Here is a 16,969-nt window from a genome sequence, read left to right as displayed (position 1 = left end):
GGTTGTCTTATTTATTTTGCCCGTCCCCCCTCCGCTTCCCCTTCTCGTCCCCTCAGGGCGCCGCCGCCCCTGAGGCGGGGGCCGGCGCGCGCCAAATTCGAAAGGCGGGCGCGAGCGCGGCGGCGGAAGGGGCGACGGTTATTTCCGTTGCGGCCGTTGGCGGCTCGCGCGGTTGCTGTGCGCGCGCGGCTCCCTCACACTGCGCCCCCCCCCACACCCCCCTCGGTGCCGTCACCTCATGGCGACTCCCCCCAAGCGCGGGCGGCTGGAGGGCAGGGTGAAGAAGATCGCCGTGGAGGGCAATATCGGTGAGTCGGGGGGCTGAGGGGGGCGCCCCGCCGCCGCCGCCGCCGCCGCGGTTGGTGCCTGAGGACGGCTTTTCCCTCCGGTTCCGTCCCCAGAACCGGAGTCGCAGCGCGATAGCGAGCCGGGGGATAACGTGAGGAGAACGTCGGTGCTGGGAAAGCTGCGGGGGTTTTGAGGGAGAAAGAAAGCTTCCCGGGATGGTTTTTAATTTGTTCGCCTTTCTAAGGATTTATTTTTAAAGCACTACTATCTCCTGCCTTTCCTATAAAGATTTATTCTTTCCTGACTGCAGCATAAGACACCTGTGTAAATGCAGGCTGTCAGGTTAAACTTGTAGTATTCAATACCTCCCTCAGCAAACGAGAGAAACCCGTTTAACTGTTGTGAAGAGCAGGAAGTTCATTCATAATAAGATGCTCTTTTTTTTCCAAGAGGCTGAGCTCAAAATTGAGGGTAGGAGTTGTAAGGAGTAGGTACCAGTTTGCTAACTGGTGCCTACTCCTGCACTTGAGAACCAACTGCTTGGCATCTCTCAGGTCTAAGTACCCCTTTTAAAATCTAAGCGTATTTTTCAATTGGTGGTGGACTTGCATGCTGTATCTTTGAGAAAACATCCCTTCTGCTCTACGTTTCTTCTTTGCTATTCCTTTTTTTTTTTTTGCCTAAAATATAAACTGCAGCAACTTTGAGCCCAAGAGTGGACCGCCAAGCAAATGTAACTTTCCAGATAATTGACAGGCTTGCTGTCGTTAATGCTTTGATATGAGTGTTGTAAGGTTTTTAAAAACACAAAAAATGGTGTTTCAGTTCCTTGATAATTTGTGGTGCGCTACGGTCTCTGAAACATACCTGCATGAAGTCAAAAGGGTGGGGGACACTCGTTTATGATACTTGAAAATAGTTGTTCCTTTGTTAAAGAATGATAGCATTCTTGACTACTGTTCTTCCTCAATGCTTTTCTACAGCTGCAGGGAAATCAACGTTTGTGAATATCCTCAAACAAGCTGATGAAGAATGGGAAGTTGTTCATGAGCCTGTAGCTAGGTGGTGCAATGTTCAGCAAAATTCGGAAGATGATTGTGAGGTATGATAAACTAAGATGAAACTTTATTTTTCTCAAAACCAGTTCAGTGCTCTTCTAATATGAGAGGTAGTGGTCTTCTGAAAAAAACAGGTATGTTTAGAAAATACATGTGATATCTTTTTCACTGACATCATAGAACAGTTTGGGTTGGAAGGGATCTTAAAAGCCATCCAGTTCTGTTAGAATCCCTGCCATGGGCAGGGACACCTCCCACCTTACCAAGTTGCCCAAAGCCCCATCCAGCCTGGCCTTGGGCAATTCCAGGGATGGAGCATCCACAGCTTCTCTGGGCAGCCTGTTGCAGTGCCTCACCACCCTCAGAGTAGAGTACAGATTTTTTTCCTAATGTCTGATCTAAACCTACCATCTTTTAGTTTAAAGCCTTTCCAAAGCAAGAAAACTCCTGAGTCAAGATGAAGACTTTTTATTGAGGGAAAAAAAAAAAAAAGGAAGAGGGGGAAGATAACAAGTAATGGGAAGGCAATCACTGACTTCCTCCTAGAAGCAGACCGATGCCCTGGCAGCCTCTGAGCACCACTACCCTGCAAATCAAACCCCTCCCCTCCTCCTCCTCCAGCTACCTGAGCTAATTGCTGAGCGTGATGTCCTTATGGCATGGAATATCACTTTGGCCTGTCTGAGTCACCTGTCCCAGCTGCGTCCATCCCAACTTCTTGTGCACCCCCAGCCTGCTTGTTGCGGTCAGAGTGGGAAATGGAGAAAGCCTTTATGTTGTGCAAGCGCTGTTCAGTAATAGCCAGAACGTTAGTCTGGGATTAACTGTTCTAGCCTCAAAAACATAATGCATCACACTATGGGCTCTTCTGTAACAACTCCATCGCGGCTGGGTCCAGCATACTTGCACGAAATTTCAAATCCGTCATAATAACCCCTTGAGGCTAGCCTTAAAAATGGCACTTTTCTGCAGTTGCTTTGTCTGGTTTGAAGAAACATGATGTTATATATAACTCCTAGAATTAGTCAGGAAACACTTAAAAAAAAAAAATATATATATATATATATAAAGACAAGACTACTGTGTGTTAAGCTGTTTGTTCCAGTTTTGTTCTAGAATTTCAGTTGAGCTCAAACACTAAGTCCAAATACTGAGATATTTTCAAACATCTAGAGGTAATGTGGCAAAAAGATTCAGACAGAAGCAATCATATTTGATAGATTATGTTTTCTAGTAAAGCTGAGGCACGCAGCTTTCAGTTTTGATGGCTTTAGTGGCTGCCTCAAGGTGTTTGAGCAACGTTCTGTGGGCTGAGGGATATTTTTGGCCTGGAGTCTGTTCTGAACCTCTCAGGTATGATGAGAACATCTTAAGGTGCTGTATCAGTAGCTGTTGTAATCATAGTGTTATTACTGAACTGGAATGCACGGAAAAACAAAAGTAGCTCAACTTCATAATTAAACATAGGCTTGTCAGAGTGAAAGGAGCATGGATTTTTTCACAATGTTGTTGACTTCTTGTACTGATAGAATGTTGTTCTTTCATTAAAGTTTGTAAATACTGATCAAAGTGGTTTTTTTTTTTGTACTTGAGCATTTTGACACTGTAGAGTATTCAGCGCTAGGGGAAGTAATGTTACTGCTATTTATGCTTTGTGTACAAATAGGGCTGAGAGGTAAATGATGCAATTACAAACCTGAAAGAAAAGCTGGATGGAGTTGTAGTTCAATGTAGTAGAGCAATTCTGTTTTAGCTTAATACTCTACCTTCCCAACTTTTAAAGGGTCGCCTTATCTATTTAAAAACAGGAGCTGACTACATCACAGAAGAGCGGTGGAAATGTGCTTCGGATGATGTATGATAAACCAGAGAGGTGGTCTTTCACTTTCCAGACGTACGCCTGCCTCAGCAGGATTCGGGCTCAGATCAAATCCCTTGAAGGCAAACTCAGAGAGGCAGAGAATCCTGTGGTCTTCTTCGAACGATCTGTCTACAGCGACAGGTATGTTGGATGTGAAGTCCTTCGAGTGAAGAGCAAAATCCTCCTAAATACAGCCCAGAAACAAATAACAGGTGGAGCAGGCCTGAGCTTTGTCACTTCCTTCATCTTAACTTTGATGCAGGTGAATCACAAGGATAGCAATAAGAGGCTTGTTAGCATTCTCTCATTGGTGTCGACAGTGAAATAATTTTACTGAGTTGAGGGTTTATACTTTTGTTGAATAACTTTGAAATCATAGAATTGAATCATTTAGATGGGAAAAGACCATTAAGATCATTAAGTCCAGTCATTAGCCTTGCACTGCCAAGTGGTAGCGCTACAACTAGACCCTGTCCCTAAGCACCATACCTACACGTTTCTTGAAGACCTACAGGGATGGTGACTCAACCACTTCCCTGGGCAGCCTGTTCCAATGCCTCACAACCCTTTCAGTGAAGGCATTTTTCCTAATACCCAACAGAAACCTTCCCTGGTGCAACTTGAGGACATTTCTTCCTGTCCTTTCACTTCTTGCTTGGGAGAAGAGACCGACCCCCACCTCACTACAGTCTCCTTTGAGGTACTAGTGGTAGTTGTAGAGAATTATAAGGTTGCCCCCAAGCCTTGATAAACTATTTGTAGTTTCTTACTCTTTCTGGGTACCTTTTTATGGTTTGTGCATACATATTTCCTTTTAAACAAAAGGGGAGTAGGCAAAAAGAAGAACAAATAGCAGTTTCTTTGTTGCTTGCTCTTGTTTTCTTTTATGCTTCATGAAAGAGGTCTAACTGTTCTATATTGCTGTACCTCTCCGTGTGTAGTTGCAGAAGGTTAGGTTTGATCACTGAATTCCATCACAGAATCCTTAATCCTGGTTTACTGTGTTCTAATAGATTGTAAACAAATTGCCACAGTGTTTCAGTGGCTTGTAAATTACTCCTGAACAGATACCTGAGCTGCAATTTTTACTGTTCCTTGTGGATGCTCCTATTGGCAACTGCAATAGACAGAGGTACAGAATGAGGAAACCAGCTGTTTATTTCCTGGCCAAATATTCATGAAAGTTACACAGTTACTATGTTGCTTCTTTTCCTAGTTGCTGCCCAGTAGTTCAGGCAAAGAACTTGATAACCGTATACAAGCTTAGTTTTGTTTACAGAACTATTTTGTTTTCACAGATACATCTTTGCAGCTAATTTATATGAGTCTGATTGCATGAATGAAACAGAATGGACTATTTACCAAGACTGGCATGACTGGATGAATAAGCAGTTCGGTCAAAGCCTAGCGCTGGATGGGATCATTTATCTCAGAGCTACTCCTGAGGTAAGGAGTAAAAAATTATGACAACAGAGAAAATTAGTACCTGTTCCATGCCTTGCTGTTAAAATGTGGTCTTTGTGTGTACTCCCACGGTATCTTTTTCTGCTAAAAATGCAGGTTTCAACTACGATTCTAGGACTTTATGATTGAAGAATAATGTAAGCAACTCTACTAAGGTCACAGTTCTGTGTCGTTACATCTCACCATTTCTTTGTTTTACGGGTGGTTTTGAATGTCTAAGACAAGGAAACAGTTGAAAAACTTGCCTTGAAATGTAATCTCTTCAAAATATTGAGCTATCCTTAACCTTCACCATAAGAATCCTGATGATTAGAGTTCAGTTTAGATTGTAGTATTCCCCCAGAGACTATAATACTTGAGTTATTACTAATACTGTCTGGAAGTACTTAACACAAGAATGTTCTTTCAAATGTAGCCTGCGTATTTGTAAATAAAATGTGAAGATAATGGTTTTCTAATCATAAAAGCCGGTTGTTTATGTGACAAGCAAACCAGAAAATACCATTGGTAATAAAATAAGTGAAAAGTGCAATATTAGCTATAGGATCTTTGCTGTGACAGAATAATTTATAGTTAACGCCTCAGAGGATATGGGGTGTGTGTTTGTGAAGCCCTTTCACCTGGAGCAATGGAGCTAAGCCAGAAGAATGCATTTGGTTGATGCAGTGCTTCAGCACAATGCTTTGATGGCTGGGTGTCCAATGTATTTTAAAAGAAGGTAACAACATAAATACCACTCTTGAGTATGAAAGTTGCACAAGAGGATAAAAAATAAGAAGAGTTTTAAAAGGCTCCGATTTTAGTAACTAACTGACTTGTAGGTCACTTCCATACTTCTCTACTTTGACCTTTTGTTTTTGTGCTTAACAACTCAGTAATGTAACATGCTAGATAGAGTTTCTGTGAGGGCTTTTTTCCTAGGCTTACTGTCAAGGGATTTTTTTCCTCCTTTAGTTTGAGAATGTACACTTACAAAACTAAGCAGTTTTAAAGAGTTTTGATCATCTTATACTGGAGGTTTTGGATGTGTTTAGGACTGAAATGAAGTATGGCATTCAAAAACAGAGCTCTTTAGACCCAGAAATACATAAGGAGATTTTGAAATGCCAGTCTGTAATGTTGTAAGGGTGTTTCTATTCTCTTTCCATTCAATACACCGGTCCCCTTGTTCTTTTAATAAAAAAGCTTATATGAGACATTCCTTGTAGTGGAGAAACAATGCAATGAATTTCCTTGAGTCCTTCTTTGATTTTGAAGATAGTCAGTAGGCTCCATCAGCTGGAAATGGAGCAATGTTTCTATGTTCCTAAGATAGGAAGCAAGTTGAACATTCATTTTTGACATATTTAGCACAGTAGAAAGGGTTGTCAGGGAAAAAAACAAACAAACAAAAAAAAACAACACAAAACTCAGCAAACTAGACTTCCTCTGTATGTCTGCCAAAAAAACGATCTTTTCTCTTTTCAATTTTGCATTTAGAAATGCTTAAATAGGATTTACTTGCGTGGACGAGATGAAGAACAAGAAATTCCCATTGAATATCTGGAGAAGCTTCACTACAAACATGAAAGCTGGCTTCAGCATAGGACACTGCGGTAAGATCTGTTTAACAATTACTTTAGGGTGGATAAATGCTCTAAGGACGTTCTATAACGCTTTTTCTACCAGTGAAACTTCAGCTTTTCCTTTGATATATCAAGTCAAACCCCAGGAATCTATCTATATATACATCCTTAGTGGTATTGACTTTATGATGTGTTAGTTATTGCTAGGACATGCAATGTGCTTTCAGTTCTTTTCACATAGAGCTCTGAAGAGCAGATGGTTCAGCTGAACTCATTCTAATATATGGCTGAATTGATCGTTGGGTGCTGGGGGAGCAGTGTGTTCAAGGATCAATAATGTATCGTGGGAGCTACACTGTCAATGTAAGCTTTTTTGTTTATATTCAGAATTCATGGCTGTGATTTAAATGTGCAGCTCTTGTCATGGGTTTCTTAATAACAAAAACCAATGGATACATGCTTTTTTTTTTTTAGCTACTAATATTTTATTTGTTTCTATTCCAATACAGAACGGATTTTGAATATCTACAGGAAATACCTATCTTAACATTAGATGTTAATGAGGACTTCAAAGGCAAAAAGGACAGATATGATCACATGACTGAAAAGGTAAAAAAAATCTTGTGAACAGAACAAACTGATTATTTAGATTAATTGACAACCTGTCAAAATGATTTCAGGATGATACTTGCATCAAAAAGTGCTGTTCTTCGAAGTCAGACTGATCTTCAAAATTGTGTCTCTTGATGTAACTTCTGACCTAAGTTTTTGATTTAAAAATAAATAAAAAAGGAAATATTCCAGGCTTATTTGAGAAAACTTTGACAATTAGTTTTGTTTGCAAATATAATGCCGACTTTAAACCCTCAAATGTTTAAAGGAACTGTTATTTGCTTGTCATGCTTATAACATCATGCAGCTGTCCTAAGAAATGTGATGAAATGGGAGAGGATGAGAAAGGCTAGCTGATGAGAGGAAGAGAGAGAGAGGCTACACAGGTCAGGTGTTTGGGTTAAGGTCTTCCCTGTAATATGTGTGAAGAAGTCTAACCTAGAGTGCTAGTCAGTGGAGGAATTTGGTTCCAGGTGCTGTGAAAACAGAGTACAAAACCATTTAAACAGACAACGGAAGGATGAGTTTACTGAACCTGCAGCTGAGTTTTGATGCAAAGCAGTGAGTCAATGGAAAAATGTTTTAGGTTTTGTAGATTTTTCTAACTAAATGGAAGAGAGTAAGGCTATCCTTCTGTCTTCTGGTAAGTCTGCTACAATAAGGGACTCTATACCAAAGCTAATGAAAAGAGATTCTCTAAAAATAATATATTTACTTATTTAATCATCCAAAAATATTTAAAGCATGGAGTTACGTTCAGATACTGAACAGCCTTATAGCTTGCTGCAATACCGCTTAGTTGGGATCACGTTTGCTAAATTGGCAGTATCACTAAAGCTTTTCCTTTCAGTTGTATTTGATAGTGTTATTCAAAATCCTTCTCAAAAGCAGTGATCTTAACACTCAGGGAGTACTCTTTGAATATGGCTTATTTTATTTGAGAAGTAATGCAGGATCTGAATCAGAATTACTCTTTTATTTGAAGGCATGGAAAAAAATATTGGTATGAAAGGAATTCAAGCTGAGATTTTTGTTTGCATTGAGAAAATCTAAATCTTAGCACCAACTGGTATAACGCACACACAAATTTTAATAACTCAAGTGTCTGGTAGTTGAATCATGATGGGATTCAGCTGAGGACAACCTGATGTGTTTGAGCAGTTGCAATGAGTTCCAGGCCTTAGCGATGTTAAGTGTGTGCTTTTCCTTCCTTTGGCAATTGCTTATTTACCCTCAAGGAAAGCGGCTCTGTACTTTGGAATCAGTTTAGCCACTGAGAAGTGGAACTGTTCAACTGATTAAAACCAGCATTCATCATATTTGCTCCTTTAAAGCTTGTCAGTTGATGGAAAGACTGATCATCCTGGCTGAGAGTTGATTTTCTTTCTGCCTGCACAGAGAGTGAAGACCAGGCTCAGGCAGCTAAGTAGGGATTTCAGTGGAGTTTTCTCCTGTGTTGCTGTGACGCTACCTGCGAACAACCTAAGCCCTGTGTTGGCCTTATTTTTTGGTGTATATATATATATATATACATATACATATATATATATATATATATCCCAGGTGGTGATACTGCTATGCTCTTCTTGAGGCTGGGTGCTTTTGCCTTTAATATGTGCTTATGGCTGATGTCGATCCAAAACCCACGTTTCCTGCTCGCCTCTGTTGCAATGTTCGCTTTCAAAGATCAGTCCTGAAACTAGTGCCTAAATCATTTTTATAAATTTCCTCATGCAGCATTATTTTTGCTACATTCTAAAATGGAGGATGGCTGTCTTATGAGTGCCATTACTCTGACTAGAAGACTCAGTTCCCTTCACTACATGAAAGGATTTGACCTCTTTATTTCTGCTTCCTTGAGCCCTGAAATAGCAAAGGAATGGTCACGATTTGAGAAAGTGATCCAAGATCTGTTTCCATTTCACATCAGGAATTTAGACAAAACATTTACAGATGTGTCCCATGTATGAGAGCTTCTGCCAGTGGAATAACGCCGTGTTCTCTAGTGAATTGTGCATGCTTTTCTATGCAGTAGTCTCTCTTGAGTGGAAGGAGAGGAAAACTCTCCTAGTTCTGATTGTATCACAGTGTAGTTGCTAGGATTATCTGGAATCCTTTGAAAAAGAGGAGTTTTGTCCCTAGACACTGGATTCCTTGGGTCCTGTAGTGATAAGGTTTTAAATATTTTAAAGAAGGGTGCCTGGGCCTCACTGCCACCTCTTGCTACCTCTGTGCTTTAAAGGAATTTCCTCTTGGGGAGAGGGAGTGGCAGGGGCGCAACAAAAAGGCTGCGTACCTGTGATAAGAGCATTCTCAATACATTGTCTTCCTGCAGCCTTTGGTAGTGACCTGAATTGAGGATGTTGTCTGAAGGGATTGCACCTTAAAGCATGGTGCTACTCTACTGCTTGGCACACTGTCTCTTTTGGAGTCATTTCTCGTGCAATTGTAAGGATTATTTGAAGTGCTGTACTGGGTCTTGGTGCTCTAAGTAGAACATGTAGACCTCTGGGTTCTAGGTACCGTTCTGTGGGCCAGAACTTCAGTATTAATTTTTAGGTAACATTTGATCCATTCTTCAACCACAGGACGTGGAGTTTAACAGTACCTGGAATATTTATGACATTGTCCTACAGTATCAGATCTCTTTGAAGGACTGTGGTTTTGCTAGGTGTTGTTTTATTACTTATTTGCCAACCTCAAATTATGAGGAACCCATTAAATGGATTAAAAGAGCATTGGGCTCTTCGTTAACATAAAATATGAGCAGTGTTGTGGTAGTGGGTGTGGCCTGATGTTTTCCAAATGACAGATTTTTTTGAGGTGGTCATTATCTTCCTTGTGGTTATGTTAGACCTGCTTTTAAAGGAATTCATTTGTGATGTAGGGTTGTAGTTTAGGAGCGTGGGAGGAACAAGCGTCATTCCAAGGTGTTGCTCTTCGCACCTGCTAAATTACAGGCACTGTGGCTGGAATAAAGGTCTCAGTGGACAAGAAATGGCATGGACAATCCTAAGTTTATTTTTCCCGGTTCCTGCGTCCTGTAGTACGGCATAAAGCAATGGAGAGGTAAATGTAGTTGCTGTGTATTTGTGTTGATAAATTCTTTTTTGGTTGACAGTATGTGTTTCTTTTTGCAGGTGAAGGAATTTTTGAGCACATTATAATCCTCTTTGAAGCACAGACGGAGCCAAACTGTTCCAAACATCTGTGTGATCAAAGTCTGAAGTACATTTTCTGCTTTTATAGAAGGCCTCTGGAGAGGCAGGACTCAACCCTGTTGATTTAATTGTGAGGAACAAACAAACTCTGTGAATAGAGAAATTATTAAATAAATCGCTAGGTCTGAGGATTATACAAAGTAATACGGACAAATTCTGAAGATACTAGAATCCTGCGAGTTCCTGAATATTCTGCCTGTTTCTGATCAGATAAATAACTTCTTCTGGAGTATTTTATAGCATTTCTTAATTTATTTTATGACCAATAGCTATTTAATTTTCAAGGAAGTAGTGGGTTTTTTTTAGCTCTCATGAAGTTTTCTAGTGGAGTTGACTTGTTACTGGTGTCTTACCGTTCTGAGGAAGAAAACATAAACGCTTATGCTGGTGAGGAAATTTTAATATATCCAGGAGTTTTATATTTACAAGATATACAAAAAGTCATCTGATAATTTTGACAGGTGAAGTTGTTTTCAGAATACACTGAATTGAAACAAATCGAGATGTTACAAACTCTGGAGATAGTATCTTAGTTTTTAACCTGTTTTTATTGTGCACTGCAAGATAGAACATTAAGAGGCTTTCATTTCTCTAGCATGTATTGTGTTGTTTTGTTTGTTTGTTTTTTACCCTGAACTCTCCGTAATACAGAGCTGGTTTTGGCTGTTATTAAGTCCTTTTTTTCCTGTAGAGAAGCGTGTTTGTTTGATAGGTACTGTAAAGGGAAGAAGAAAATCTTGCGAATCATGTTCCGCTCTAAATTACATGTTTCTAAACGTTTACTTAGCTATGTTTTGGATGTCAGAGGCAGCTTCCTGCTTTTGTTAGAGCTTCTTCATTTTTTAACTGAGCCTTCTGGGTGTTCATGTGTAATACTGCAATATTTGGAGTAGGCTGTCCTTAACCATCATCTTGTAGTAAGAAGGGGAAAACTCTGTGGAGTAGCTGCTGTTTCAGTGCATTTTGTTCCATTATCGGAGCCACTTTTGTTTCAGGTGCAGAAAATATAAACTCTACAGGGTGCATGTCTTTACATACTGTTTTATGTGCTGTTTTGTTCAGCTTTAAGCACTTCTGAATGATTGCACAGTTGGCTTTTGAATGCAAAAATTTCATTGTAAAGTATTTTATTGTCTACTATGGTGCCTGTGTAACTTGCTAATTTGAGATGAAATTTCCTCATTTGTTATTGGAATTGTGCTGGTGTTCTCTAGCATTGACTGAAAAATAAAAATGGTTGGAAAGACTTCTTTGATGCTTAGTATTGTTAGCTCGCTTATCTTGTAAGACAAATAATGTAGATCGTTGGTTTGTAATATTGGTACAACGGATGAATTCAAGATGATGTATCCTTGGAGTGTTTGGAGTGTGTGTTAACTAATATTTCTGATGCACTGAGATGTGTCAGATGTCACTAGCTTCAGTTTTTTTCATATATGGGTATTGCCTTTATGGGATAGAGACAAAGGATTATATAAAATATATCTGTAACTTCCTGATCAGTAGGAGTGTTTTGTGTAATACTTGTGTTACAGTGGAATATAGCAGTATTATGGTAGAACTAATTGTTTTGGACTTCCAGATTGCCTGGTAAAAGGCAAGATTAAGATTTTAGCTCCAGAAATGGAGTGAGGTGGATGAAGGTTCAGTTCAGATTTACTTGAAACAAAGCAGAACCTTTCAAGCATTCTTGGCAACAGTCAGAACAGTAACAACTTATTTTGACTGACTGTGCAATTATTCCTACTGTTTCAGCTGTCAAAATCAAGGATTTAATTACAGGAATTGGAATGACAGTGCTCATTTCAAGCAGTAAACAAGTCTGTGTTCTTATAAAGACTTCTTTTCAAACCCATCACAGAACACACACACATTCTGTGGCAGATTATCTCCATCCTGTTCCAGAAAGCTTTACATAATCTCTGCCAAGTTTGGGTTTGAGAAAGCAAAGTCCTGACCAATTACTAGAATGTTTTTAATTGCTGTAAACAACAACAAAAAACACAACCACAACAAAACAAGGAAATTTTTCAGGGCTTTGACACTAGCTGTGTTGAAGTGCAAGAAGCTTTTTGTATGTAGGCCAGATGCAGGATGAACAGAAGTGGCAATGTCCTTATGCTTTTCTGTCTCCGCTTAAACCTCACAGCTCTACCTGTATCTCAGGCTTTCAAATTTATCCATATTCTTTTCTTTCTTTAAATCTACTACCAGCCTACCACACACAACAGGATTTTTGTTTTTTTGTTTTTTTTTGTCTGTTAGAGATATGGAGGGTTTCTGAACTGATACTTATGTTTGGTGATGTTTTTTCAGTCTGAGCACTGCGTCCTTTCTTTTCCCTTGGGTAAGAGACACCTTGATAGAACTGGCTAGAAACGCTTGCTTCTTTTAACCAAGTGTCATCGTAATTGGGGAAAAAAAATTGGTATGCAGGTTCTCTTATGTTTTGTCTGGTTAGAATACAGATTAAAATATTGATTGGTAGCATTATAATTGCTGTGTAAGTACACATATGAGTAATGGACATAGTATTGCCTCATTTTATTTTTGGTCCTTGTAATTGTTTTTTGTGTAGTGGATTTGAACTTGAAATGAACACTGCTTAGAACAGCAATCAGTTTTATAGGTAGAACTTTATTTTTTTATATTTACATGCCAGTTAACTGTTTCTACTGTTTTTCATTATTTATGCAGATGTCATCATAATGGGATTGTATATAAAATGTGGTTAGTATAGAGATGATTACATTTTTCTTCCAGCAATTAAAGACACCAGAAATCTACTTGTGAACTAGAAATATCACAGGAGAACTTTCCTGTAAGCTAATAAGCAAAGAAGAATGTAGTAACGAGTAAGTCATACCTTAGTAGGGAAAAGTCTTACAAGTCTTACGAGGAGCGGCTGAGGGAGCTGGGCTTGTTCAGCCTGGAGAAGAGGAGGCTCAGGGGCGACCTCATCGCTCTCTACAGTTACCTTAAAGGAGGCTGTAAAGAGGTGGGGGTTGGTCTGTTCTCCTATGTGCCTGGTGACAGGACGAGGGGGAATGGGCGAAAGTTGCGACAGGGGAGTTTTAGGTTGGATGTTAGGAAGTACTTCTTTACCGAAAGGGTTATTAAGCATTGGAACGGGCTGCCCAGGGAGGTGGTGGAGTCACCATCCCTGGAGGTCTTTAAAAGACGTTTAGATGTAGAGCTTAGCGATATGGTTTAGTGGAGTACTTAGTGTTAGGTCGGAGGTTGGACTCGATGATCTTGAGGTCTCTTCCAACCTAGAAATCTGTGATACTGTGAAAAGCGCATTTGCTATTTCCAGGTTGTTTCAGCAAGCCTAGGCATAGAAACTCCAAGGCTGCTTTTAGACTCACTGCATGATCTAGAGAAAATCACTCTACCTCATTTTTTTCATCTTTAAAATATTGGTATCTCCCTATCTCTTCAGAAGACTGGATTAGTTAATATTGATGTGCTGCTTTGTAGGTCTAAAGTGCTCTATTAAATAATTAAGAAAGAAGGTGGACCTAGTTTTAGAATTTTTCAGTGGGATGTTTTGCGTTCGTAAAAGGGGCCAGTAGAAATTATTTATTTGTTTTGAATCATATTAAAAGCCATTAGTGCAATGTCACTTGTGTTGAAATTGGTTCACTAAAAATATACTGGCACCCTTTGCAAGGAAAAGAAGCTGTTACTACAAATATAATCTTGAAATAAAAACAGCTGGCAAAATCTGTGCTGTAGTCCGTGTAGCTAGTGGTAGTGATGAAGCCATTGTGCAGTTATGTGCAGAATTTGCCACATGAGGTCATTGTATCCTCAGTTCTCCTGCTGAGCTGGCTGCAAGTAGAGCATTAGCGTTTTAACTTTGAATGGCTCTGGAAAAGTTCAAGAAGGAAGAGACTGCTTCCTGGCATTGCCAGAGCAAAAACATTAAACTGATGAATAAATACTCTACTGAATGAGATAAATCCTGATCTCTGGAAGGAGGGGAATAAAGCAAGCCTCTGATGGATTAAGTAAAGGACTAAAAGGCTGAGCTGACGGGCAGGGTTTTAACACCAGAAGGTCTTCCGTGCAGCCACCAGCTGTTTCTGCTCTGTGAGTGAACATTAGCACACGGATAACACTAATCCTGGTGTGCCTGAGCAATAACAATCTTTTAGACCCGAACCATCAGGCCCAAACACAGGCAGTGAGCAATACTAACGTTGGCAGCGTGCTGGGGAAAATAAAGCAATTGAGAATTGTACTGAAGCCGTGCTTAGTACTTAATGTATCAAATATAAGCCTGAAATGAGAATGGCTCTGAAATTGTGGCTGAAAGCAAGTAGTGACAAGGAGTGTAGATTCTGGACATAAGTGGTCAAGTGATTTATTTTACCTTAGGTCAGAATTCAGTGGGGGCATGCAGTGAATATAATGCACAGAGGCTAAAACCTAGACTGTTGTGTGTAGGTGACTTGTTCTTAGGTCAAGGTTTCAAGCCATGGCTATAAGCAATATGACAGTATAAATAAGAATTTAGTGCATGCTAAAATAATACATAGGATAGTGCTTATTTACTGGATTTCTGTGGATTGCTTTTCTCAGTGTCCTACACAGGGTGTACATTAGATCTATGTATCTGCAGAATGTTGAGTTAGTCCAGCTCTTACCACGTATGTTTGCTGGCTAATAATACCGACAGGCTTTGGAAAAGGAGGTGGCTGCTGCAGTTTGTTCAGAACACGTTGCTTTGCTTTGTCCACATTTTTCCTTTCTGCACTTCATGCTTCTCTCTCCAATTTCCTTCCAAGTTGTTGTGACTTGTCTTCTAATAAATACCAAAGACATTATCTTGCACAAGCTTTAACAGACTCGTTAAAGCCAAAATTTCAGTAGCATGCAGGCTACTTGTAGATGTGGGTTCTGCTGCTTTTCTAGTTTTCTGTCTTAGGAATCCTAGTTGTTTTCTCTGAGCAATTCTCTTGTTAGTCTGGTTGATTGCTGGGGCTCTTAGTACTTCTTTGTGGCTTCAGCCCTGTCCATAGATGTGTGCTCTTTTTTAACCATAATTATCTTCAGATTTGCCTCCACTAGTTTCTTAAAATTGCCCTCTGATAAGTTTCCACTGCACCTTTGGCTTTGTCCTGTCCATGGAGCTAGCTCATGGCCTTTACCCTGACCCTCTCGGCTGTGTACAGCAGCCTCAGGTCGTTGACTGCGTTGTTGCAGCAGGCTGCTGGTCGGGGTTGGCTGCCTGTGTCCTGTCTGTGCTGTGCCTTGGAAGACCTGTGGTAACAGAGAGCAGGACTTTACTTTTTGGTATCTGTTCCAGATCTGCTCCAGTGCTTGCTTCATGAGGGCTTATTGCAGTGGTCCAGCGTAGTCAGGTAGGTATTTCAGGTGTGTTTTTCCTTGTCAACAGTTCTTCCTGTCTCTGTCTTATCGTCTAGGGAGAAGATAAGTCCACCGACTTCCAGCTTGTTTCAAGTGGGGTTTCTATTGCGGTGTGCTGTTGCTGTGGCCTGATGATAGCATTTTAGGATGCCGTAGTTTTGTGGTCTGCCTTGGCTGCAGCTCTTGCTGCAGCATGCTTTAAATACTTTGTATTTTGAAAGGAAGGCTAGCTATCTGTTTTGACGAAGAAATATAGCTCTGTTCTGTGCAATTAAGCAATTTTATGTATTGGAGAGTTAACTGAGATTCCTTAAGTTAGGGAATTTTCCTTTTCTTGAACAGTCTGTTTTCAGTGTGCCTCATGCTATTGTGCATACACTTACAATTGGCTTTTCATAGCTAATGAGTGCCCCTACTATGCTTACACACTCAGGTGTGAAGTACATATTGATCTCCAAGTTTTGCTTCTTACCTGCTGTGATGGACTCTCTGTCCTCTTTGGACTTAATCACAGCTTATGCACAAGACTTGCTTTTTCCCCAGAGAGGACAGCATGATCCTTGTGGTCTAGAGGACGATTGTTTTGCTTGTGGCATTCCATCCTCTACAGCATTTTACTGTGGGACAGGAGTGACCATTGATGCTGTGAAGATGCTATTGCATGGTGCACTCTAAAATTTATTTCTAAATGCATCTGCGAAGTCTTATGGGTGTATCACTCATTTAGACTTGTATGATAGTGCTAGAATCTTGATGGTATTTGTAGCTATTTAGCTTATTTCAGTAATGGCTTCTCGTGTTATCTTTTGATGACACAATTAGTCTTTGCATCCAGTGAGGCAGACAGAATTGGTCCATGCCAGAGATGAATCACTCAATCTTTGCCTGAAAGTTTCCTTTTCTTCCAGGGTTGTTCACCCATGATAGACTCTAAGTGATAATGCATCTTAGTTTTATGTTTTATTGACGGCCTGCACTTGCCCATTGCTCTCAGATGAGGACATCTCCAGCATCTGGTTGCACTTTTGTCTTTAAATGCTGCTTTACCATTGCTTCTGGGATTGCCTTTACAATCCAACTGGAATCATGTTGGCAGTAGGTCAGAAAGCGTTGCTGAAAATGTAGCAATTCTCTGTCAGCTTTCTGGGAGCGTGGACTGAAGGTCTCCATATCTGCTGCAGACCCTCTGCAGACCCTTTCTTTTTGTTGCTTTTTTTTTTTTGTCAGGAGTGTTCTCTCTCTGCCTTTGAGTTTTTTGTTGTTGTTGTTTGCTTGTTTTTCTGTGGACTGAGTCCTTTGCATCCCACATACCTACAGCAGCATATACACTGGATGCGATACTGTGCTTCTCTGTCCCTTTACCTCATGAACTCCTGCAGTGAGAGCCTGTGTACCCAGGGTGAACAACTGACCGTCACCATATTGATCCTTGTCTTGGATATCTGTAACTGCTGTAGATCTTGGAAGTTATTTCTGTAGGGGATTAGACCTTTTCCTACATTTCTTGCAGGTTGGCATAGTACG

At 40.2% G+C, this 16,969-nt stretch overlaps 1 protein-coding gene across 1 annotated transcript; it reads left to right on the top strand.

Annotated features, from left to right (window-relative positions):
• The first annotated feature begins 60 nt into the window (after nucleotides 1–60).
• DCK (deoxycytidine kinase) lies at nucleotides 61–11,316 on the top strand. The gene is made up of 7 exons (XM_080589259.1): nucleotides 61–308; nucleotides 1,272–1,390; nucleotides 3,155–3,348; nucleotides 4,506–4,653; nucleotides 6,151–6,266; nucleotides 6,746–6,845; nucleotides 9,989–11,316. Exons 1-7 carry the CDS (start codon nucleotides 239–241, stop codon nucleotides 10,013–10,015), a joined length of 774 nt encoding a protein of 257 aa, XP_080445385.1. The 5' UTR covers nucleotides 61–238; the 3' UTR covers nucleotides 10,016–11,316.
• The last annotated feature ends 5,653 nt before the right edge of the window (nucleotides 11,317–16,969 follow it).

The sequence above is a fragment of the Anser brachyrhynchus genome (genome assembly GCF_964034855.1).
Source record: "Anser brachyrhynchus genome assembly, chromosome: 4".
Lineage (NCBI taxonomy): Eukaryota > Metazoa > Chordata > Aves > Anseriformes > Anatidae > Anser > Anser brachyrhynchus.
This window is presented reverse-complemented; position numbering and strand designations above follow the sequence as displayed.

Bases quoted from the DNA above. Each gene is read 5' to 3' on its own strand.
- DCK (XM_080589259.1), top strand. From the start codon at position 239: ATGGCGACTCCCCCCAAGCGCGGGCGGCTGGAGGGCAGGGTGAAGAAG. The intron at 4,654-6,150 runs GTAAGGAGTAAA...TTTTGCATTTAG, and splicing joins ATCTCAGAGCTACTCCTGAG to AAATGCTTAAATAGGATTTA. The intron at 6,846-9,988 runs GTAAAAAAAATC...TTCTTTTTGCAG, and splicing joins ATGATCACATGACTGAAAAG to GTGAAGGAATTTTTGAGCAC.